This window comes from Macaca mulatta, chromosome 3, assembly GCF_049350105.2.
Source record: "Macaca mulatta isolate MMU2019108-1 chromosome 3, T2T-MMU8v2.0, whole genome shotgun sequence".
Classification (NCBI taxonomy): Eukaryota; Metazoa; Chordata; class Mammalia; order Primates; family Cercopithecidae; genus Macaca; species Macaca mulatta.
The window spans coordinates 5,216,696-5,241,280 of record NC_133408.1 but is presented as its reverse complement, the minus strand read 5'-3'; the positions used below and the strand labels follow the sequence as shown (position 1 = coordinate 5,241,280).

Here is a 24,585-nt window from a genome sequence, read left to right as displayed (position 1 = left end):
AGGAGAATCACTTGAACCTGGGAGGTGGAGGTTGCAGTGAGCCGAGATGGTGCCACTGCGCTCTAGCCTGGGCGACAGAGCGAGACTCCATCTCAAAAAAAAAAAAAAGGAAAAAAAAGGCCGGGCGCGGTGGCTCACACCTGTAATCCCAGCACTTTGGGAGGCCGAAGCGGGCAGATCACGAGGTCAGGAGATTGAGACCATCCTGGCTAACAGGGTGAAACCCTGTCTCTACTAAAAGTACAAAAAAAAATTAGCCGGGCGTGGTGGCGGGCACCTATATTCCCAGCTACTCGGGAGGCTGAGGCAGGAGAATGGCGTGAACCTGGGAGGCGGTACCCTCCATGTGGGCTATTCCTGAGTCTCATTTTCACTGATCGGAACATAACACAAACGTGCTTTGTCTCTCTTGCACTTACCCCTTTCCTCCCTGGCATGCTGTGCTGCTGGGATGGAGGCTGGGTCAGGAGCCTAACAAGGGGTGTGTGCAGGGTATAGTAAGGTGGTCCCCAGACCCCGGAGGGATCAGCTTGGGAGAGATGCACCAGACACATGAAGGGAAGCAACAGCAGCACTAAGTGGCATTGCTGGCAGGAACGACAGGGATCACAACACAAGGGCAACGACAGAAACGAACACAGGGGCAGCTCAGCGCCCAGCAGACATGAACTTGCCTGACCGTAGCCCTGTGAGGAGCTCGGGCTGTCACTGTGTCCTCTGGGTAACAGAGGCCCACGTCGGTGACCTACCCAGAGGGAAGCAGGATTCGGACCTGACTAGTTTGCCTCCAGGCCCTACTGCTTTGACTCTCCTGATGGTAAAATGATGAGTCTGCAAATTGAACAAATAGATGTGAGTGGCCCTGGTGCTTGGAGGAAGGAGGTTTGCTTTAGGTTTGGACAGGAAAGGGAGGGCCTGTGTTCATGGAGGCCCAACCAGGTGGCAAATGCTTCACAGTCCTAATCTCGTTTTGTCTCCCCAGCAATGCCGGGTGGAAGGAGGTATGTATTGTTACCCCAGTTTACAAATGAGATAACAGAGGCTCAGCGAGATATGCTAAGTTGCCTTAAGTCCAAAGATGACTAAGGACTTGAGGTAGGATTTGAGCTGTGGCCAGCCACCCTGTGAAGTTTACTTGCTTCTTGGGGCCACAAAACTGGCTTGATGAGCGGGCAGGACAAGGTTGGGATGAGAATAGGGTAGTCCTTCTCAATGGGACCAATGGCAGTGGCCAGTGCATGTTTGGGAGACCCTGACCAGACCAGCCTGGTGTGGGGAAGTGGAGGCGAGGCGGGGGGAATGGGAGACGGGTCTGAAAGGGCCCAGTTGTGGAAAGACGGCCTTGAAGCCCAGGCCTAGGCACAGTCAGTCCTGGAGGGAGACAGTGGGGGCCCACCTAGAGAGAGCTGGCAGACTGTCACAATCCACTGGAGCCCCTACTGTTCCCAAGCAGGCCACGCCAGCACTGGCCTTGGGCATGGGAGGGCCTCCCAAGTCATGCGTGGGTGCAGAGTCCTTGCTCTGCTTTACAAGAGAAGTGCAGAGCCGAGGCCCAAGGCTTGCATGTGGCATTCTCTCAGTGTCCGTTGAATCGGAAAGGACCAGGGAAGCTCAGGAAGCTGGGTTCAGAGTCATCCTTCTGCTTGGTGGCCACCTTGGCCATGCCACTGGGTTGCTGGAAACCCCAGTAGTGGAAATGGAACCGCTGCCTCTGAAGTCCTCCCCACAATGCTTCTTGGATGTGGCGTTGCAAGGGGTCAAGTGTTTGATGAGAGCATCTCCAGCTCTGTGCCATCGCCTGGACGAGAAGGCGCTGTTGGCCGCCATCCTCTCCAGAAATCTCAGTAATGTAAATGTTCAAGGATAGCGATAAGACCTCGCGGTTGTCAGCTAACTCCTGCTTCTGGAAGCTTTCCAGATCTCCCTGCACCTACCATTGTGCCTGTGCTGGATCTCTGCTTGTTTTTCCTTTTTCTTTCAGAGTTTGAATTTGGGTTTGGGAGGAGAGTAATTTGATATATTAGAGCAGCAGTAATGGCTGTCGTTAAGTAGAACCCAGCTCCTTCCTGTCTATGTATGGCTGGGCCGAGTGCGAGCCGGCGTGTGGGGCTGGGCCGAGTGCGAGCCGGCGTGTGGGGCTGGGATGCCTGAGAGCGCCGAGAAACACAAAGCCAGGGCCGCTGGGCAGCTGGGGCTGGTCAGGGACTCTTCCTTCGTTGTCCTGTTGGAGACTCAGCCGTGGCAGCTTTGGAGGGTCTCTGGCTTCTGGTTGGCTTTGGACTATGATTTTTCTTTAGTGGGGGTGACTCTGATGTCATTCAGTTTGGAGATATGTCCCAAATAAACCTTCAATCACAGAAAAGGTGTTTGGAAGGACAAGCGGCACCTTCCTGGCCCGGTGACTGCAGGTCAGGGGTCACCCTCCCGTTGCCCGGCCTTCCCTCCTACTTCCCGAGCAACCACCTCTGGGGTTTGGCGTTTTGAGGGTTCCCCACTTGGATTTTAACCCCCGTTGACAGCAGGTTTAGGAAAGCCAGCAGAGGGAAGCCCTCCTCCCTGACGTCATCAGTCCAGGTGCTGTTGGGGTGAGTGAGGTTCTGGTGCTGGGGAAGCTGCTGCTTGAGGATAGCAGTGGAAAGAAGTTTCGTGACGGCAGCTGCCGCCTGTGTGTTCCGCAGAGCACCTGGCAGGAGACTCACCTTCCCAGCCCCGGCACGCCCGGATGCCACGTTAGCGCGCAGGGACGGACGTGGTCAGAGCTTCGGGATGCAGTGGGCGAGGTGTCTAAGATCCAGATTGCCAGCCTTGGAGCAGCTGGTGGGACAAAGGCTGTTCCCAGGGATGGCACCTGCCTGGGCCTGCATCTAGAGAGGATCCTTTCAGCCAGAGATGCAGGAAGTTGGCAGAGCTGGGGTAAAGGGCAGAAACATAAAGACCTGGTCAGTAACAGCTGCAGCTAAGGCGGATGCCCAGAGCAGCTCAGGGAACAAGACCAGAGATGAGCCAGCACCGGTGTCGGTGGGGGGATCACCCCAGCCATCATGTGGTTTGAGGGGAAGCTAGGACCCTGCTTGGTACAGTTCAGCAAGGCACAGAAGAATGTGCATTCCATCACGTGGGTTCTGCCTCTCTCCTGAAGCCTCTGTCAAGAGCCGCTTTGGATCTTGGTATGGAGAAACGACTTTATTGGCCAGATCCATCTGGCAGAGGCAGTCACGATGCCATTGGACCCCCAGGCAAGCAGCCCCTCCTAGAGAGAGAGGGTCTTGGAAGGCCTGTTGTGACCCCCGTGACACTCTGGTTCCTAGGGAACCCTAAAGGGAAACGGCAGGTGAATATGGATTTCTGTCCTTTCTGCCTGCCAGGTTCCTGAGGGACCCCTGACGTCACCGTGCCACTGCACCCCTTGTCTGCAGGGTAACTTGGCTTTGAAGGAGTGTCAGGGGACCCTCTGTAGGATTGGGGATGAGATCAATGGACCTGCCAGCTGTTACTGTTGGGATTATAGGGAAGTGAGGAGGTCGTGTGTGCCTCCTTGGGGTGCCTAAGGGAGACTGAACATCATTTTGGTGATATTTATTGGTGTCACTACTCCCTTTGCGCGATATTTATTGATGTGATTATTCCCATCACTGTGGGATGCTGACCTGTGCATAGCACAGTTCAAAATACCCAATCCGAGCAGACAGGAAGGAGACAGCTGCTGTTGCTTAGAATTAGGGGCAGGGATGAAACCCATGAGATGAGGAGGCTGGTGAAGGAAAGGGACTGGGGGCAGTGGAGGGATGGAGAAATGGACAGAAGGATGGATGAGGAATGCTGAATGTGAGGGAGACCCCAGAACCAGGATGACACAAGAAAACAATCCTTGGCTGTGGTCAGGTGACCATGTTAAGGCCATTAAAGTCATGCTTGGAGAAACCACATAGATGCTTGCAGCTTTGCCTGTCATCCAGTCAACTTCAGAGCACAGCATCTGTTCGAAATCCAGCGGCAGATTTTCATAGTCTGACAAATTAAATCAGCTGTTCTCCTGGCGCCAGAGTGGGCTTCCTGCCCCACACTTACTGAGGGGTGGTAGGGAAGGGTGGCCTGTTCTTTGCACACTAGTGGGCAAATGATACTGTCTTCATTTTATGAGCAGTTCTTGCTCCCTGTGACTTAGAATCCCTCATGTGTGTTTTCAGATCCATTTTGATGTTATTGAGCCCAACTTCCCAGACCTTCTTCCTGTTCTTGTGGTTGGCACAAAAGCCCCCTTGCTGTTTCAGAAGGTGCAAAAAGCAAGAAGAGGATTGATCAGTGCATGGCTTTGCCACATGATCACGAAAATGGAGGCAGTTGATGAGAAGGCCCTTGGGCGTTAGGGGGAAGAAACAAGTAGGATAAAAAGATGTCACTGGATGTCATAGAATGTGGATTTCTGTCCTTTCTGCCTTCGGCTTGCTCTTGGGGAGGGAGGAAGAGGGGTCTGGGAGAACAAGACAGTCCGTTTGAGAAGGAGCCCCTTTCAGCTCAGGGCTGAGATGAATGGGGAGTGAGGGGGAGGGGAGGGAGTGCAGCGCAGCTGGGCTCATCCCATCAATGTTGGCATCCAGAGAAAAATCACGGCTTTGGGTGGGGAAGCTGGGTCCTCCTTTGTAGTTTTCAGATTGAGGTTAATGTGAGACTTGGAGATCATTTGGCAACCTTATTGATGCTATTGACATAATTTAAATAATGGGAAGAATTTTATTCTTAATAGTTCCAGCCAGGTTTAGAAGCCTGGAAAAAGACCAATTCTGCTTTTAGAAGTATAAAAATACCGCAGGGATGGAAAATGCTTCATGCCTGACAGGCAGATGTAAATGATTTCCAGTTATATTTCAGTACCTGCGCAGGGGCAGGGCCCTGTTGCTAGTGATCTGATGAACTAGTCAGCCTGTGGGGTGTGGTGTGCAGGGGGTGTGTGCGTGCACACAGGATGTGTGTACATGGTGTGTCCGTGTCAGCATATGATTGTGCATGCATGGTGTGTGTGCACGTGATGTACATGTGTGTGTATGGGTGGATGTGTATGTGTGAGTGCATAGTGTGAGTGCACACGTGTCCATGTGTGGGTGTGTGTGCATGCACATGTGCCTATGTGCACATGGTGTGTGCATGGCGTGGGTGTGTATCATGGTGTGTGTGCGCACACTGTGTGTACAGGGCAGATGCACTGTCTGAGGGCCCCTTCAGTTGTAATAGGCAGGAGGAAATGCCAGTGAGAATTTCAGCTGTGAGCTCTTCTCTTCCCCACTTGGGGCTGGGATGTTTTTACAGAAATCACAGAGCAGCTCTCAGAGACCACACTCATTGTTTCTTCTGGTTTTATGTGTGTTGACTTTCCCTTTAATCCATGCTCAAGCGCCCCACCTGTTTAGAGGGGACGTGGCCCTACTTTCAACGAACATCTCTCCAGTTCTGCTGCAGCCTCTCGGGCTCCCGGGGAACAGCGCCCCGAGCCCTTCTCCTTCTTAACTGGTGAGTTCTGCAGAGAATGGGGCTATGGTTGATAGTGTAGTCTTTGGGAACTTTTGTTATTAGACAAATGTCCACTTTGTTTTCTAGCCCATCTCTGTGTCCCCAGGGTGATCCAGCTGGAGCCAGGGGGCCCCTAGAGCAGTAGCAGCCATTGGGGGGAGCCACTGGGAGTCTGGTGCCTTGACTTGGATCCAGGTGTGCACACTTTCTTTCGAGGGGTCTCTGGGTGAGCCCTGTAGCCTTCCCGAGCCTCCCCGTCTTGTGAAACCTGCGTGTGATATACCTCCCTCTTAGGGCTGCTGCCATCATTTAGGCAGATTAATTACACAGGCACAGGGCTTAACCCTGAAAGGCCCCATAAAGTGGTTTCCCATACAAGAAAGATGCTAGCAGTGTAACAGGCAGAACACTTACCTGCCTGCCCTCCCGCCAGGAAGTGGTCTTCCAGCGGCTGCCGAGTCTACAGAGGGTGGGCCCTCTCTGATGGGGCTCCGGGGCATGGTCAGGAGAGGCTGGTCTGTACCACCATTCTCTTGGCCAGACTGTGGTGTCTGCACCTGGTCCCTACTCACACCTTCCTGCCAGAATATCCAGAGTACCCGGAGTATCCACACCCTGGCTGGGTGCACTGGCTACAGATGGCTGTGGCTCCAGGTCACCTGTGTGCCTGGGTGATGAGAAATAATGTCACAACAAATATCCCGTCTGCATTCTCTGGGACACCGACCCATGAAGAGAAAGCAGTTTTCACAGTTTTTACAGGCACAGGTCAGCTCTCAGCATGCTGGGGACAGGGTTCCCACCAGGCAGCCCTTTCTGCTCCTCCCAGAGACTGACGGCTTCTTTGCATTCAGAGGGATCTGGGAGCATTACAGGAACAGGCTCTGGCTCTTCAGAAATGATCACGAGCTTAAGGATCCGGGTCTGCAATGTTAAGCCTTAGGTCCACTCTCCTTGGTGGGAGTGCGTGCCCTCCCCAGGCTCCAGGACCCAGTCAGGATTCTTAATTCACGTGGCTGTGTCTGTGCAGCTGTCACTCCTTGAAATGAAGAGAGACCTCTCTTGCCATCATTCTCACATTGCTTGCATTTTCCAGCATGCCTTTTGTTGTGATATTTTGTCTCTAATTGCAACTCCAGCAGCCAGTGTTTATTAAACACTTGCTATAGGCCGAGCTCAATATGAGACATTTCACACACATTCTCTTGTTTGGTCTTCACAGACGCCCTTAAGGTTAAGTACTCATTCGTGCCCATTACCAGATGAAGAAAACACATTTTAAAAACTCAAGGAACTTGCCCAAGGTCACACAGCTAATTAGAGGCAGAACTCTAGAGCCCATTTGGAAACTTCAGGGCCCACTGGAATCACCTGGGTCATGCCCCAGGCTCGTTCCATCAGAAGTGTTTCTCAGAGCTCCCCAGGAGATTCCAGTCAATCAATGTGCAGACAACTTTTTGGGAACCCAGCTGGGCTGGAGTCTATGTAGAATATCCATGGCACCCGCAGCCTCTGCAGCATCTGGCCTGAGTTTTTCTTCCCATTGCCTGGTCCTATAATAAAGATACAGGACTGGTGAATACAAACAGCGTTAGCAGGATGTACTTGGAGCTCATTTGGCAGTGGGAGTGGACATGCTGGGGGCCATCACCCCTCCACCTGAAGCGTTCTTGTCCTAAAGCATATTGCTGAGACAGCTGTGTAGGGCACGGCTGGGGAAGGACCCTGGGGAAGGACCATGCTGAGAGCTCCAGACTTCAGCCAGCCTCCTTACTTTGGACACATTTGCATGATGCTTACCGCCTTCCACAGTGGATGAAATATTCCAGAAATCAGAATGTATTGAAATGTGTGGCAAAGAAGAATGTCATACTTGAAGATGTGCTTACACTGGACACTGAACTGCATGCACAGTCCCAGGAGATCTCCCTGCACCGTAAGGCCTGTGCTAGAAAAGATGTTCTTCAGGAACAGAGCGAGGCTTCGTGAAGATCCTTCCCTCCATCCATCCCTCCATTAATCCTCCCCTCCACTCATCCCTCCACTCACCCCTTCATCCACTCCCTCCATCCTTCCACCTATTTCCCCATCCACTCCATCAGCCTCTCCATCCATCCCTCCACTCATCCCTCCACTTACTCCATCCATCCTTCCTCCCATTTCCCCATCTACTCCATCAGCCTCTCCAACCATCACTCTATCTGTTCCTCCATTAATTCTTCCCTCCACCCATCCCCCATCCCTCCCTTTATCTCTCCATCTATTTCTCTCTCCATCCCTCCCTTCATATCTTCCTCTATCCTTCCTCCACCCCTCCCTCCATCCCTCCTTCCATATCCCCCCATCCCTCCCTCCATATCTTCCTCCATCCCTCCCTCCATCCCTCAATGCATCCCTCTCTCCATCCAGAGTTCACCACACCCCGAGTCCCCAGTGCTGCACTCCTGAAACTCACTCTGGGATTTGCAGTTGGTGGTTGCCTTGAACATGTTCCTAGTGTACCCGGTTGAAGTTTGGAAACACCCATATCTCCATCCACTCCATCCATCCCTCCTTGCATCCCTCCATCCATCCATTCCATCACCCTCTCCATCCATCCCTCCATCTATCCGTCCATCCATCCCTCCATCCGTCCACTCCATCAGCCTCTCCATCCATCCCTCCATCTATCCATCCATCCATCCCTCCATCCGTCCACTCCATCACCCTCTCCATCCATCCCTCCATCTATCCGTCCATCCATCCCTCCATCCGTCCACTCCATCAGCCTCTCCATCCATCCCTCCATCTATCCGTCCATCCATCCCTCCATCCGTCCACTCCATCACCCTCTCCATCCATCCCTCCATCTATCCATCCATCCATCCCTCCATCCGTCCACTCCATCACCCTCTCCATCCATCCCTCCATTAGTCTCCTCTAGAGCATTCTACTAGAGAACAGCCAAGGTCAGCCTTCTTCTGCCTCTCAGGGGAACAGGGCGCCTGCTGGCAGCTGCTCTAAGACTCGGGGTGAGGGCTGCCCCCTGCAGGTGGCTCTGAGGGCTGCAGCTCTGGGTGGTAACCCCAGCAGCAGCTTTGTTCCCTCATTAGGAGGGCACAGTGGGTGCCTAGGAGCACCCGGGAGAGAGCTGCTCCAGAGCTTTCTTTATCAGCTGACAAATCAACCTTCTCATGTGAGGGGAGTTTGAATCGTTCACTCCAGAATTCTGGAGAACCGTAGGATTCAGAGCTCCTTGAGGGCATAATCAGTCCTTTCCCTTGTTCCTGGTGGTGATCCAAGTTTGCCTTTCTCTCAGACCCACCTCAGTTGTCCTGTTCTCATACCCTGTCTTCCCCCAAGAGCACAAGGTGCATCCCCAGCCTTAGCTGGGTTTTCTTCCACCTTGCACATGCCCCTACCTGGGAGACATGACTTGGTGTGAGAGAGACGACATCACGTTCCCAGATGTCGCTGGTGCTGGGCTCAGCTCCAGAGTTCTGGGGCAGAGTCAGCAAAACACAGCCTGGAGACGAGATCTGTGCTCTGCTTGAGTTTGTAAGTGAAGTTTCGTTGCAGTAGCCACCGCCATGCACATGCACATGGCTGCTTTAGCGTCTGCTAAACTGGAGAGCTCGGTGGTTATGACAGATGGTGTGTCCTGCAAAACCTAAAATATCTGCGATTCGGCTCTTTAGGGAAAAAGGGTCCGATGTCTGGCCTAGAGGGCTCAATCCTTGTCATCATGCCCCCATCCAACCGTCCACTCAAGGTGCATTGACTGAGGCTCCCTGTCTGGAGTCGTCCCGTGGGCCCTCAGACTACGGAGGCAAATCGAGTGGCATTGCTTCTGAGGAGCTGGCCATTACCTTATTTCCTAAGTGCCACTCATTTGATAAAAACTGGCAGGATTGCTAGAGCCGTGTGTTTGTAACCCAGTGGGCATTTGCATGTGCATTTAATCCACGCAGTTACTCGGTGATGGGTGTTTACCTGAGGGCAAGCAGCTCACGGATTTGCCACTTGCCGCAGTTCACAGTTTAGGAAGAGGCAGAGTTGCGGTGTTTTCTCGTTAGCCCATTGCCTCCTCCCTTTGGATGGAAGAAAGGAAGAGAGCAGGGGAGAGAGAGGCCTATGGCAAAGGGGCACAGCAGGAGAAAGAAGACCCCCCATATGTTCCTCCCACGCTCGAGCGGCCCTGAAGCTCAGCAGTGGTGGGTTGGACCGTGGTGTTGACCTGGTCTTACCCTTTCCTGCTGGCTTCTTCAGGGCAGTGCAGCATCCTACATGTGGTCAGCCCAAGTCCAGGGAGGGCCCCATCACCTGGGGGTGGTCTCTATCAGTGGCAAAGTCTTGTCAGCGGCTCATGGGGTAGGAAGGGCCTATGGTTGGGGTTTTCCTGGCGATCCCACGGAGGAAGGTGAGGATGCGTTGTGTTGCTTCTCGAGTGAAACTGGCCACAGGGCCCTAAAGGCATTCAGAGTAGATGCTCACTTCAACCCAGCAGGTGGCATTGGGCGCTGGGTGTTTCTAGGACCCAGCTTCCACCACGGGGCTGAATGGTGGCCAGGCTGGGGCCAGGGCCCCTCTGGAGGGGTCCTGAGATGCTGAGACTGTGACGCTGCTGTTCCTGCCGGGGGCTCATCACCTGTGGAAACGGGGAGCCTGAATGTGGCTGAGTCTTCCTTCCCAGCATTCCCTCTGCAGGATTTTGTTTGGGTTCTTTTGCAGTTGAAAAGATTTTCAAAAGAGCTCACCAGAGTATCTGAAACCATGTTATTTAAGGAGGAGAGGAGCCCTGTCAGAGGGCCCGAACTCCCCAGTGACCCCCTCTACCAAACACACACCAGCTGGTGGCATTAGAGGTCACAGTGGAGCAGGATGGACTTCTCACTTCCCCTCTCAGTCTTTGCACTCAGCCCCACCCAGCTGCTGCCCAGGAGCCAAGGAGAGGAAAATATCCTTTAGCAGGAAGGAAAGAAAATAGAGGCATCCCAGAAACTGAACAAGGACCCAGAAAGCAAACCCCACCTCTGTTCCCCCATGAGCTACCCGCTTTTCCCCACAGCCCCACAGCTGTGCGCCTCCCTCTCTCCTGTTTTTTGCCATCTTTCTTCTTCTAGTACAGGAGTGCTCTTGCCCCCTGCCCTGCCACCCGGGCAGCTCTGGAGTCCCACTGGCTGCATGTTTACTAAACAGAGCCATTTGTGAGGGGATTTCAGATCCCCTGCTGTGCTCAGGCCAGGGTGACAGTGTTTTGATGTTTGCGGTTGGAAAGCTGACCTCCTGGACGTGGGGCGATGGGAGCGGCCGGTGGGAACAGTACTGTCTGCATGGCGTCTTCTCCCATGAGAGAGGATGACTCCTGAGAAAACAGACGGGCAGGATAGGAAACTCTATTGCAGACTCCCTGGCCTGGCTGAAGGGGCACAGAATCCACGGGCGCCTGGGGGAAGCTTGGGCAGCTCCCCGCCCCCTCTCTCCACTGAAACCCCGAGTGTCCCTCTGTATATCAGGGACCGCCTGCTTGTGAGGAGACGCATTGCCTCACCCTGGCTTGGAAGAAGAATGTCCTCCCTGGCCCGGTCCCCTCGGGAAGCTGGCGGGTGAGTGAACAAGACAAGGATGGCGAAACACGCTGCGACCTCGGCTGCAGAGCTCCGTAAACACAGGATGGCCTCTTGTCCCTGCTGTTTATCCACAGTTATGTTTATGGCGTACTTAACTCGCGGAGAGGTCAGAACGCTGAGCTATCAGAGTGACATTTGACATTTGGACAACCACAAAACAAGGCCCTGATTCTCTGCGGGCGCCCACTTCACCTGGTCCCAGCCCAGCCCAGGGCAGGTGGACAACACGCCTTTGTCGGTGCTGCTGGGAAACAAAACCCAATGACCGATCTCCCCCAGGGTCTCTGGAGAAGCAGCAGGCCCCTTTCCAAACCGCAGCTCGTTCAGTGAAACCTGAGTGAGCCAGTCACTTGCTTATTATTTTCTGCAGGTAACCAGGACTGGGGACCTAATGGTTCCCAAGGGGCTCAGATCCCTTGGTTGCTGGGCAGGTGGCAGGAGAGGTGTTTCTCACACGAAGGTCTGGGGAGCATGCATTTGGCTTGGGGAAGCATGCTTCCTAGCAGGGGCTGCAAGGAGTCCTTCGTGTAAACAGGGCTGGAGTCCTCCCTGAAGGACAGGAGACTTTCCCACGCCCTGGCAAGAATTCTCCTTTTTTCGGAGGATGTTTTGTGGAATGAAACATAAATTGAAAGATAAAGGTCAGTTGCACAAGTGAAGATCTCTTTGAATGGGCATAGGAGTTCTTATGGCCATAGCTTTCAGAGCGTCTCACTGCATCAGCGCTGCGAGCTACCCTGCCCACACCTGAGAGGTGTTCTTAGCCTCAGGTGACCCACGGGGTTTCTTCTTTATGAGGGGAAAGGCCTGAAATTCCTTCTCATCCTCTGTTCAATATTTCTTGCGATATCAGACTAAATGCACAATTCTGGATTGAGCTGACCCTATTGATTCAATGGGAACGTGCCCACTCGGAGGAGGAGGAGGAGAGGAGGGGAAGGGCCGGGAACCGCTCTGCGGGGCCTGGCAAAGGCACTCGTGGCCCCGGGCGCAAGAGCCACCTCCGGGTTTGGCAGAAGGGGTTGGAATCTTGGATCCTCTGCTGACCTACCGCATGGCCTTGGGCAGGTCATTAACCCTCTCCAAGCCCTTGTATGTCACCTGTAAAAGATGGAGAAGGATGCAGCACTCGCTGCTGTGAGGCCTAAGCAGAGTGACAGGAGCAAGGTTGGCACCGTGCCCACCCCAGTGAACTCTGGCCTGGCAAGGCCCATTCTGTGACTCATGGCCTCTGCCCGGGGACTGGGCTGGCCCTGCGTGTGCCTCCTTCAAGGGCACATTTCTGCAGAGGAAAAGTCTCCCAGCCCCCAGCGATGCTGCTGTGTCCCGTGACTCTTCCTAGGTTTTCACAGTTGACAGGTATCGGTATCTTTGTGAAGCACTGTTAGCTAATGTGGGAAATGTAAACATTCAGTGCCTTCCTGAAATTCCTTCTAGGCCGGAATCACCTTGTCCCAGGGGCGGGCTTTGGCCACAGCAGCTAACAGGGCTCATGGCATTACTGGGGGGCAATCTCCATCTCAGAAAGGTGTCTTGATTTTTCCATGGGCAAAGGAATGTTGCCTTCATTTCCAAGGGAGGAAACAGTCCTTTTTATTGTTTGTTTTGGAAAAGTTGTATTTCTTTGTTTAAAAATCAACACCTTTGGGGGTTTACTTTTGGAAAAGTTGTATTTCTTTGTTTAAAAATCAACACCTTTGGGGGTTTACTTTAGATTTAAAAGCAGTTATCCCTGAAACAAAAGGAAGGGGGTGTGAGGGAGCTCCTAGGAGCCCTCCGCCATGTCCCGGTTCTGATCTGGGGGCTGGGACCCCGTTGTGTTCGATCTGGAAAAGCACATGAAGCTATGTGTTTACGGTCTGCACACTTCTCTGTGTTTTCTACACCTCAGCAACGTTTATAGCAAAACATAATTACTCAGAAGTGAACACAGCAGGCATGTTTCCATGGCCATTGTCTATGGGCTTCCTGATGATTTCTGTCCTGTCCACTGGGGAGGGGTTTGTGCTTATGTAACACAAGACAGAGGGAGCCAGTGACCCCATAAAAATGCCTGAAGTAGGTTGATCCTGCCATTACACTCTGGGGAGGGGCCAGGCAGCTGGGCCTGCAGTGGCCTCTGGACATTGCCTGATGGCTCTGGTCCCAAAGGGGTCTGTCCTCTCAGAAGGGAGGTGTAGGAAGAGACAACAAGGCCACAGCGTTGCCTGAGACAGGATGTTGCTCGAGGTTCACTTGTGCCAAGAGCCCTTCCTGTCTTGTGAGCTCCATGAACATTTCCTTCCAGTAACCACTGTGCAGGCTCCATTCTAGGCTCATGGGGCATGATAATCAAGAAGCTAGTCTTGCTCACATCCTCACAGAACTGACATTCTCAGGGCCTCAAGGGCAGTGACAGAGCCAGAAGCAGAAGACGACGTGCGTCATATGGCGGCTGTGGGATGCCCGGCTCATCTGGGGTGCCTGGTTTGGGGTTGGCCAGCTGGCCTTTAGGAGGAGCAGCTTCATTCCAACATTGTCTCTTTATATTCATGATCACTGGAATTCGGGACGTGTGCACAGGCTGTCTCTGAATTTCTAATGTGCTAAAAGTGGCTCATTCTGAGGGAGGGGATAACTCAGGAAACTCTTTAGTATCCACTTAATTTTAAACATTACTAAATGCTTCATCTGCATGGTTTTTAAACATCTGTTCATCTATCCATCCATCTGTCCATCCATCCATCCATCCATCCATCCATCCGTCAATCTATCCATTCATTCATCTGTTCATCCATCTGTCTGTCCATCTATCCATTCATTCATCCATCCATCCATCCATCCATCCATCCATCCATCCATCCATCCTTCCATCCTTCCATCTATCAATCTAGCTATCCATTCATTCATCTATTCATCCATCTGTCTGTCCATCTATCCATCCATTCATCCATCCATCCATCCATCCATCCACTCATCTGCCCATCCATCCATCCATCCATCCATCCATCCATCCAACCATCCAACCATCCATCCATCCATCCATCCATCCATCCATCCATCCATCCATCCATCCAACTGTTCATCCATTCATCCATCCATCCATCCATCCAACTGTTCATCCATTCATCCATTCATCCATCCATTCAGCGACACTTGAGTATCTGCACTGGGCTAGGGCTGAATGTTTAGAGATGGGAAGGTGAGGTTTCTACTTCTCAGAGGATGCTGGCAAAGGAAAGGTGAAGGGTGAGAGAGAGAAGGTGGGGAGAAAGAGAGAGAGAGGGAGACAGAGGAGAGAGGGAAGGAGGTGGGAGACAGAAGGCCATATGGGGGAAGGGGGAAGACCCGGAGAGGTGGGATAGAGGAGCGCTCTTTGGGGTGCTGGTTGGTGTGCTCTGGGGAGCTCTCTCAGGGTCTTGACTGGGGGCACGTGCACAGGGAGGGTTGGGTCTCGGGAAGCCTTGACAACACCAGGACTCCATCTCTGGCCTTGAGGCCACTAGCTCTCATGGTTTCTGCCTGAGGTGGCAGACAGTAGGTGGGAGGGTGCCATGCTCCCCGGCCAGCCTGGGCTCACACCCCTCTCCTTGAGTACAGTCAGGTCTGAGCAAGCTCCATGGAGCCACCGTCTTCTGGAGTCACTGTGTGAGGGACTTTGGGGGCCCACCTCTTGGGCCCTTTGGCTGAGCTCCTTGGGACCAGAGCCAGCTTGTTGACGCTCGCTCGTGCTGGCCCCCCATCCCCACACGGGACAGCTTCATACCATCTTTCCAAGTGCACATAGGGGTTCTTAGGAGCTGCAGCTGTGCTTGGGCAGGGTTGCACCCCTGATAACAGAGTCCAGAGTGCTCAGGCCCTCGCGGCCCTCATTCCGGCACCCACAGGTCTGTTTCCTCCTGGAGGCTGCATCCAGTGCCACAGCCCCGGGTGGCGCTTTCTCTCTAGCATTGTGCTCTGCTGTGGGTTGAGCTGTGTCCCCCAAATAGATATGTTGAAGTTCTAACCTCTGCTCCCTAAGAATGTGGCGTTACTTGAAACAGAGTCACTGCAGATGGCATTAGTTAAGATGAGGTCATGCTGAAGTAGGGTGGATCCCTGATCCCATATGACAGCTGTCCGGATAAGAAGATGGGAATTTGGACACAGAGTAACAGACACACAGGGGAGAGGCCCACGTGCAGACAGAGGAGAGATCAAAGGGAGGCAGCCACACGTCAAGGAACACCTGGAGCACCAGCAGCTGGCAGAGGCAGGGGAGGTCCTCCCCTAGCACCTTCAGTGGGAGCACGGCCCTGAGGACACTTCCAGTGAGGACTTCCAACTTCCAGGGCTGTGAGAGGATGAGCCCTGGAAAGAGGTCAGCTCTAACACACCGCAGGGCGGCCTGACCACTGTTGCCTTCTCAGGCTTTCCAGATGTGTACCTCTGGTCCACTACACCTGACTGTGAGCTGGCTCAGGACCACAGGCTGGGATGGCCTGGAGACATTTTTCTCCACCTCTTCAGTCAGTGGTGTCCTGCCAGCCCTGGCCACCCCCTTAGCAAGGCAGCCCCTTAGCGTGCTGCCATAGCTTGCCCCTCGTGGCTTGAGAGATTCATCTGCAGGCCTCCCCTTCCTAGACAGGGTTCTTCTCTCTTCAGCCTGGGTAAGTGAGCTTGCTCTTGGTTTTGCTTTGACAGTGGACTTGTGAATTGCAATATGAGTTTGGGTGCGGTGGCTCACGTCTGTAATCCTAGCACTTTGGGAGGCCGAGGTGGGCGGATCATAAGGTCAGGAGATCGAGACCATCCTGGCTAACACAGTGAAACCTTGTCTCTACTAAAAATACAAAAAAAATTAGCCTGGCGTGGTGGCGGACACCTGTGGTCCCAGCTACTTGGGAGGCTGAGGCAGGAGAATCGCTTGAACCCAGGAGGTGGAGTTTGCAGTGAGCTGAGATCACGCCACTACACTCCAGCCTGGGTGACAGAGTGAGACTCTGTAGTCCCAGCTACTTGGGAGGCTGAGGCAGGAGAATCGCTTGAACCCAGGAGGTGGAGTTTGCAGTGAGCTGAGATCGCGCCACTACAGTCCAGCCTGGGTGACAGAGTGAGACTCTGTCTCAAAAAAACTAAAAACTAAAATAAATACATAGTAAATAAAATAAAATAAAATAAAATAAAATAAAATAAAATAATTGCAATATGAAATTCAGCCAAGGTGAGTCTGATTAGGAGGGTCTGGGATCACGGGGCTTCCACTGCTCCTTTTATAGTGAGTAGCTCCGAAGGACCAGCATGCTCTGTCCCCGTCTCTCCCAAGTATGCATCATCTTAGCGAACAAACCGTAAAAGCGGCAGAGATAGACTCTGTGGGTTGTCTTTGGAATATCCCAAGGGATTTGCTCCTCTCTGATCATGTAGGTCTGCGGCTCCAAGGACAGTCCGTCACCACGTTATCTGGAGCACTCTTCTGTCATCCTCCCATCTCTGTCCTCGGGCGATGACCACAGCCCCGGGCACTGCTAATTGTGCCCCTTGCTAAGCTCCCACATTTTGTGTTATGGAGCAAGGATTTTCACAGGCTCATAGAGCATTTGCTTCCTTTCTAGGGTAATTAAGACACTAGAAACCATCTTGTCCAGTTCCCTGTTTTCAAAGACGTTGATGTTAGGGTCCCAAGAAGAAACATAGACTGCCAGTGTCACTTAGGGAATTAATTCCTGAGCAGGTGTCTGGTGCCTGGGGCCCTGCTCAGACCCCATTCTCTCCTCTGGTTCTCGATGGCCCTCGCTTCCCATTTCTTTCCATTTCCCAGAGAAGTCTGGTTGAACTTATGGCTTGTTTTTGCCTTAATTAACTATGAATTTATCTCCCTTAAAAAAGAGATTAAGCTGCATCACTTCTTCTTAGCGTGCAATGCTCAGAGACAATCCAGCAATTGATAAAGACTTTAGGGTTAGTCTAGGGAAGCGGAGGAAACAGGTACTGATTAAAGTGGAATAAATGGGGAGCGGAGCCCTCCTCCCACCCAGGCTCACAGAGGCCAGCCCTGCCCTGCCTAGCGCTCTCATGGGTTCTGGTCTGCGGTTTTTATCTGAGTTCCATTTAGTTTCTGGTCTGAGGCTCTAGTCTGGCCTGGGTTCTGTCTGGGTTCTGTCTAGGTCTAATCTGGGTTCTCTCTAGACCTGGTCTGGGTTCTATCTGGTCTGGTCTGGGTTCTATCTGGGTCTGGTCTGGGTTCTATCTGGGTCTGGTCTGGGTTCTGTCTGGGTCTGGTCTGGGTTCTGTCTGGGTCTGGTCTGGGTTCTATCTGGGTCTGGTCTGGGTTCTGTCTGGGTCTGGTCTGGGTTCTGTCTGGGTCTGGTCTGGGTTCTGTCTGGGTTCTGTCTGGGTCTGGTCTGGGTTCTGTCTGGGTTCTGTCTGGGTCTGGTCTGGGTTCTGTCTGGGTCTGGTCTGGGTTCTGTCTGGGTCTGGTCTAGGTTCTATCTGGTCTGGGTTCTATCTGGTCTGGTCTGGGTTCTGTCTGGGTCTGGTCTGGGTTCTCTCTGGATTCTCTCTGGGTCTGATTTGAGTTCTGTCTGAGTCTGGTCTGGGTTCTAAGTTCTGGTCTGGCTGTTCTGGTCTGCGGCTCTGGTCTGGTCTGGGTTGTGTCTAAACTCTGGTCTGGGCTAGCATCTGGCTGTTTCAAATACTGAACCTGGGCATCCTGCACGGGGCTGATGGGCCTTCAGTGGGCCTGGCTCTGGCAGTCTCCACACTTGTCATCCTGGGCGTTTATCCCAGCCAGAAAAACAGTGGAAGACCGCACGCCCCGTGAACCAGAGCCCACAGGGACAGGGAGGCAGGCGCATGTCCATTATGCCAAGAAGTGGGCTGAGCAGAGCTCAGGGTGGGTAAGTAGGGCAGGCGGGGCAGGATGGTCCCATCTTCGCTTTATATTTCTATAAGAGGAACCAAATGCAGGGCTCTGCGGGGAGGATGATTTCCTTACATAAATAGAGAGGGGTATGTGTGTGCTGGATACTCAGGAAACCCAACTACGACAGGAAGCCTCTAACTGGTGTTTCTTGGGCCCCTCAGCTTGGGACTCACTTTTAGACCTGCACAGGGTCGCTGTTGCGCCCGGGCTGTCCCACAGCAGGGCAGACTAATGTTTACTGGACTTTGCTTCCAGAGCCACTTTTAAGATTCTTCAATCCCAAATGCATGACTTTTAAAAAAAAAGAAAGAAAGAAAAACAGGTTTCTAATATTAGAGAAGTACAGCCCCGAATTGGGCCTTGGGTCCACTGCTGGACCCCATGAGGACCAGGTGGAGAGGACGCCTGCAGCCCCAGTTGTGTGCACTCTCTGTTTGGTGTATATTCTTGCAATTCCAGTCTGGTGGTTCTCAATAGCAAGACCAGCCTGAGACCACCTGTCCTGCTTTTCCCATGCGAGGGCCGAATGCTCCCGCCTCCACACCCTGTCCTGTTCCTGGGGTCCTGGGGGTCATCGCAGCCTGTGTGTGCTTCCTCCAGCCGGGGTGACCATCCAGTACTCCAGCCCTGCGGGTCAGCCCCAGGCACTGTCACAGGTGAGAGCTCAGAGGCTGTGCCCAGCAGGAGACGTGGGCCCTGCCTGTCCTGGACGGAGGGAGAGAGGCTTCTGAGAACCTGAGGCATGGCCATGGTCAGACGATGGCTGCTGGTGAGCTCAGTGACCGGGCGTCTTCAGGCAGCTCGTAACTTTGAGAGGACACAGCCTAAGGGAGGTTTGCTGGGGAGCAGCCTCACTTCCACCCTGAAAAGACAAGAGGCAGTAATTAGCAGGTACCCAGCATATAGTGCTTTCTCGGTGATATCATGTGAGTCCCCAGGGGCCTGGGTACTCCGTGGTGCAGGGAGCTTGCTCCTATGGAGGAAGGATCTCTGTGGTCCCCAGCTCTTCCGTCTGCCTGTCCACTGAGGGGTACCCGTAGCTCAGCATAAGGGCTGTTCTTTGGGTTCCTGGTCCTCCTCCAGCCCTGCTCATCTGTTTAGGCCTCAAGTACTGTGTGTTTGTAAGCATTGTTATTCATGGTCCTGTTGTACAAGCTGGTTCACGTGCAGTTCTGAGCTGCTCTCCAGCCCCCGCCCTTTCTTCCTGTGCCCCTACCCCCGCTGGGATGACTCTCCTGGCCCTCCCTGGGGCGACAACCGCCCTCTCTGTAATGAGTGGCAGTCCCAAGCTTCCTGACAGGCTTCCGCAGCTCTCCGACTCCCCTAAACAAGGCCTCAGGGACTCCACATCCAAATTAAGGCAGCACCTGGTGACAGGTTGGCATTTTCCGGGGTCCTATCTACGAAAGACAGGAAGACAGCAGGAAGCAAACTCCCCTGGGCCAGACTCATGGAAACATACAGGCTTGTGTGCCCAGCTGGGGACCGGGAGAAAGTCGAAAACATGGGATTGGGTCAAGGACCCCACGTCTCATTAGGTGCCCTGAAATGCGTGGGAGCTGAAGTTGCATTCACATGATTCTTGATCATTTAATGGTGGATTCTGATCTGATACTACACTGAGACGTGCCCCTGGATTGGGAGTCATTATCTGTGCCTCCAGTTGCTTTTGTTTTATTATTTACAGCACTTTTAAACAGTCTAGCTGAAAAAAATTAACGTGGCTCTGCTTGGGATGTGTAGCTTTTCTCCTTTTATAAAGCTCTGAGATGGAGACTTGGCAGAAATTCCAAAGCAGTTTGGTGTGGCTGCAAAATGACAAACTTTCTTAATTATTAATTAAGGGATTAATAATATATTGATTATTTAATTATATGTTGATTATTTCTAAATAAATCATACATACATAATTTATACTTATATAAATATATAAAGCATAAATAATTTGTAGATGCAGTCAGTGAATTATTAATTAATACAGACACGTGCATAGCATATCGGGGGAGGAGCCAGCCGGTAGTGCTGCAGCCCAGAGCTGGCTTCCGCTCACACTGGCCGAGGGCCTGGGCAAGTCACCTGGGCCCACTGGACATCGCTTCCTCACTCTGAGACAGGAATGGTGGATTCCTTACAGACTAGACGATGAGTGGGAAAGTGCTTTGTAAGCGCTAAAGCATTACACACGTGCTGGTTATCATCATTATTATAACCCGTGAAATGCAACTGAAGACATAGACCAGGGAATTCAAAAGACACGAAGTTCATGTTCTTCCCTGGAATGCAGCCTTTTCTACCGTGCATGTCAAAGGTTGCCTTCGGCCTCAGTCGTGTGTACTTGAACATCTGCATATTTACTGCATTAGAGATAAAACAAAATGAAACGAATATGAATATGATCTACTTTTTGCAGGATACAAGACCCTTCTGAAAGGAATTTCCGGGAAGTTCAATAGTGGTGAGCTGGTGGCCATTATGGGCCCTTCCGGGGCTGGGAAGTCCACGCTAATGAACATCCTGGCCGGATACAGGTGAGCAGCCCTGCCCGGGTGTCAGGCCAGCAATGGGGATAGTGGAGCTCCTTCCGTCAGCTCCGTCACCTGGAGCAGGCTGTGGTCTATGGCAGTGACCTCTGAACGCTCTGTACACACAGGCTCCAGCGGAGCACAAGGTGGATTTAGGATCAGAAAGCTCTGGAATCTGTGAAGGAAACTGGGTCCAGGGGAGAGAGTGACCTTGAGAGGTTGCACTCGCCAAGGGCCACGTGATGGGTGGAGACCCACACTCAGAGAGGGGTCCCTGGGCACAGTGGCCACAGCAGCACCCTGGATGAGCTCAGCCCAGCCAAAGGGACAGGAAGAGGTAGGAAGGTCAAGGTCAGGGTGGTCAGAGAACTTAGAGAGAACAGGAGTGAACGCAAGTTGAAGAGAGACAAGGCATTTTCGGAAGAGGATGAGAACTGTTTGGCTGAGGCTTGTGGTGGTCTTAGTTGTTTAGAAGTTTGAGCTGGGTGTGGTGGCTCGCACCTGTAATGGCAGCACTCTGGGAGGCCGAAGTGGGTGGATCACCTGAGGTCAGGAGTTCAAGACCAGCCTGGCCAACATGATGAAATCCCATCTCTACTAAAAATACAGAAAAAGTAGCTGGGCGTGGTGGCAGGTGCCAGCTATTTAGGAGGCTGAGGCAGGAGAATCACTTGAACCCAGGAGGCAGAGGTTGCAGTGAGCCGAGATCGTGCCACTGCCCTCCAGCCTGGGTGACAAGAGCGAGACTCCATCTCAAAAACACACAAACAACAACAACAACAACAAAGAAGGTCGGCGACCATTGTGTCCAATGTCATCCATTTGGGAATGATTAGAAAACTTAGATTAGAATCTTTAGAAGTGTTTAGAAAATGCTCTATTAAAGTCAGTTATTTTCATGTCTGATTGGTTTTATTTACTAACTTTGGCAAATAGTAATAATAGTAACAATTTCATTTACTGGAAAAATGGCAAATATCACCCTTTTCCTTAGAGCTTCTGAATTACACCTTAATGCTGGAAATTGGGATTCGAAAAAATCTCACTTATGGCAAATTCCTGCCTGTGACAGTCACATCTAAAGGTTAAAGCTGAATTCTCAGAGTGACGCAGGGCCAGAGGGGAGTGAGTATTCCTGCAGGCGTGGCGGTTTCTCAGTTCCTCAATACACTCACAGCTCTTTGCAGCCTGTGTGGGTGCTTGGCATCCCGGACCTGTGGAGAACACTCAGGACAGGGCCTTCAGACCTGGGGATCCAGGGGAAGCAAGTTGACCCCAGCCTGTGCCTGGAGGAGAGAGGGGACCCAGCTGCAGACCCACAGTCATAGTAACAAACTGAGTAAAGTTGGAAGCTAGACACGCTTTCATTAGTCTCCATAGATTTGCGTCTGTTTTATTCTCCATAACATCTAGGAGGTAGGGCTGGAACGACTGGATCCTCAGAAGCATAGTGTATAGCCTGCCTGTGGCATGCACCAGCTCCCAGGCTGCACTGATGCTCCCACGACGGCAGGTGGCAGAGGCGCACAGTAGGTCTGCAGTGAGCCGATGAACCAGCTAGTGAATGAGTGTGCCTGGTGAGGCACTGCCCGCCTCACAGGAGCATCCGGGAGGTGCTCAGCTTGCTCAGCAGAGAGAATTCTCCCTGGTGAAGAAGGGCCATGCACTCGGCTGAACCAGTCCAGGCCCCTCTCTGCTGGTGCTCCTTCCCAGGCCTGAAGTCTGCAGAGGTCTGGCCTTTGGTCAGTTGGGTGCAGCCTGAGCTACACACAGAATTGTTCAGAAGCCAATGGTACAAACCCCCACAAATCCAGGGCCTGTACATCCCGACCTCATGGCTGTGTATAGGACCATCCCTGCGTATCTTTGTTTGGTAGGTCAAGAAAGTGCTGCCGTTAACCCTAGTATAAACATGCCATCCCACAGAGGCCTGTGTGCAGCTTTCTCTTCCCACCGGGCGCTTTCTCTGTGGAATTTCTTCCTCCTGATTACTGCAGTGCTAGCGAGGTCCAGTCCGTTTCTGCCGCTCGGGGTCCCTGTGGCCAGTGTGGTTCAGCTGGGAAGATGCTGGGAGGCAAGCCTCGCTCTCTGGCTCCCATCTCCTGCCCCGGGAGGTGGAGGAGGAGCAGGAGCCCGGCTGACGGCTTCTCCTGTCCTTGGCTCTGCAGGGAGACGGGCATGAAGGGGGCCGTCCTCATCAATGGCCTGCCCCGGGACCTGCGCTGCTTCCGGAAGGTGTCCTGCTACATCATGCAGGATGACATGCTGCTGCCACACCTCACTGTGCAGGAAGCCATGATGGTGAGCTCCGCCCCGCCCCGCCCCGCTCCGCCCCGCCCCGCTCCGCCCCTGCCACCTGCCCCCAGTCCCCACATTAGACACAGCACTGGCCAAGTGCCCAGCTGCGAGGGACCCAAGGGCTCTGCCACACAGCCTGCATGGGATCAGCACCCTCCCTCTAGTGGAGTTCTAACACCAGACTTGCTACTGGGACAGGTAGCGTCGTCCCAAAACCCCTCAAGACTGTGAGTTCAATGGACCTTGTTTGGCAGGGTTGGGGTCAAGTTTCTCAGAAGGTTATTAACCCGGCTGGCTTGAGTGATCCTATCCAGGGCAGCCACCATCCTATTTCCCCTGCAGTCCAGAGCTTGGGATTCTCCTTCCTGTCAGCCATCCTTGAGTTCTGTGTCTTTGGCCCAACCACCCACTCACCTGATGCCTTGCTCAGGACCCCAAGGGTCTATTCCTCTGACTCACCTGCCTCCCAGGTGGGAAAATGAAACCAGCAATGGCCAAGCATCTCCTGGGTCCCAGGCCCTGAGCGCATAGCTCTACACACACCAGATAGGTCATCCCAAGAAAGTGGATGGGAAATGGAGCTTCCCCCAGTCAAGCCAGGAGCCCAGGGTCACACGGCTGCTGATGGCCACACGTGGCCAGAGCTGTCTGCCTCCAAAGGCACACCTTTAATTGCCAACTCGGCTTCCTTGCCGTACACCTGCTTTACCCTCACAGCCTCAGTGTCCTCATCTGCAAGACCGTAAGGGGTTGGTGTAAATATTGAAAGGAAAAATACAGGGAAGGTGGAGTAGAATTCTGGCATACAGTTGGTGCCTAAGCAGTTCAACTTGGTCACTGTTTCTTTTCACTCCTAGTAAGCCTCCCCATAGTGTCTTCACTTATGTCTTCTGTGGATAAGTCCATTATCTGGGGAAGTTTAAAAATACTTTTCCCTCTTGGGGCCACAGAAGTGTCCAGTGGATATCCTCTGCCTGGGTTTCTGGAATAGCTGGTTGTGCTCCTTGGACAGACCATGACCCAGCCAAGTGCCATGCCTCTGGGCTTCCAGGGCCCTTTTTTTTTGAGACAGAGTCTCACTCTGTCACCCAGGCTGGAATGCAGTAGCACGATCTCGGCTCACTGCAATCTCCACCTCCCAGGTTCAAGTGATTCTCCTGCCTCAGCCTCCCACGTAGCTGGGACTACAGGCGTCCACCACGATGCCCGGCTAATTTTTGTATTTTTAGTAGAGATGGGGTTTCACTACGTTGGCCAGGCTGGTCTTGAACTCCTGACCTCGTGATCTGCCCACCTCAGCCTCCCATAGTGCTGGGATTACAGGTATGAGCCACCGCTCCCGGCGGGGACCATTTTTTTTTTTAAGGCCTAACTCATTGTACTGATACTGCATGGACCTAATTGTGAGCAGAGGCAGCCATAAGAATCCTCCCATTAAGAGGAGATTGAAAATCAGCGTGCAGCTCCAGTTGCCAATCGTGGCTGGCTTTGTGTGGGGGACTGTTTACATTTCTGCTTCCTCCTTGTTCGCTGCAAAAAAAGAGTCCTCAGCCTTCATGTCTCTCCTGCTACCCTAGGGGGACATCCTCAGCTTGGTCTGCTCTGTACTTTGGTCAGTAGATGGGGGTTTGCCTTCGTTTTCCACCTGGAGAGACCCTGACTTGGGTTAGGCATTCCTGACTTGGGTTGGGCAAAGCTTTCTCCCCATGGTGTGTGAGGGTGGCAGCAGCCCAGCGTGTCATGTGAAGGGCAATACCAAGGGGTTCTT

At 52.9% G+C, this 24,585-nt stretch overlaps 1 protein-coding gene and 1 long non-coding RNA gene across 9 annotated transcripts in view; one reads left to right on the top strand and one right to left on the bottom strand.

Annotated features, from left to right (window-relative positions):
- The window catches only part of ABCG1 (ATP binding cassette subfamily G member 1), a 79,557-nt gene that overhangs the window by 33,384 nt on the left and 21,588 nt on the right, over positions 1-24,585 (top strand). For 7 of the 8 annotated variants that reach the window (XR_013414887.1, XR_013414886.1, XM_077995713.1 and 4 more), the window contains exons 3-4: positions 20,408-20,525; positions 22,688-22,820. Coding sequence is in view for 6 of the 8 variants with exons in the window: in XM_077995713.1 (XP_077851839.1) it covers positions 20,408-20,525; positions 22,688-22,820 (251 nt within the window). In the remaining 2 variants the exon portion in view is untranslated. Of the gene's footprint in view, positions 1-20,407; positions 20,567-22,633; positions 22,821-24,585 lie in introns of all 8 variants that reach the window. The other variant, XM_077995714.1, reaches the window with a different exon arrangement.
- Positions 808-11,152, bottom strand: LOC144339638 (uncharacterized). Its single transcript, XR_013414889.1, has 5 exons — positions 11,036-11,152; positions 10,768-10,849; positions 9,732-10,132; positions 5,920-7,058; positions 808-2,908 (listed from the first exon to the last, which is right to left on the bottom strand). It is a non-coding gene; the product is annotated as an uncharacterized LOC144339638 (long non-coding RNA).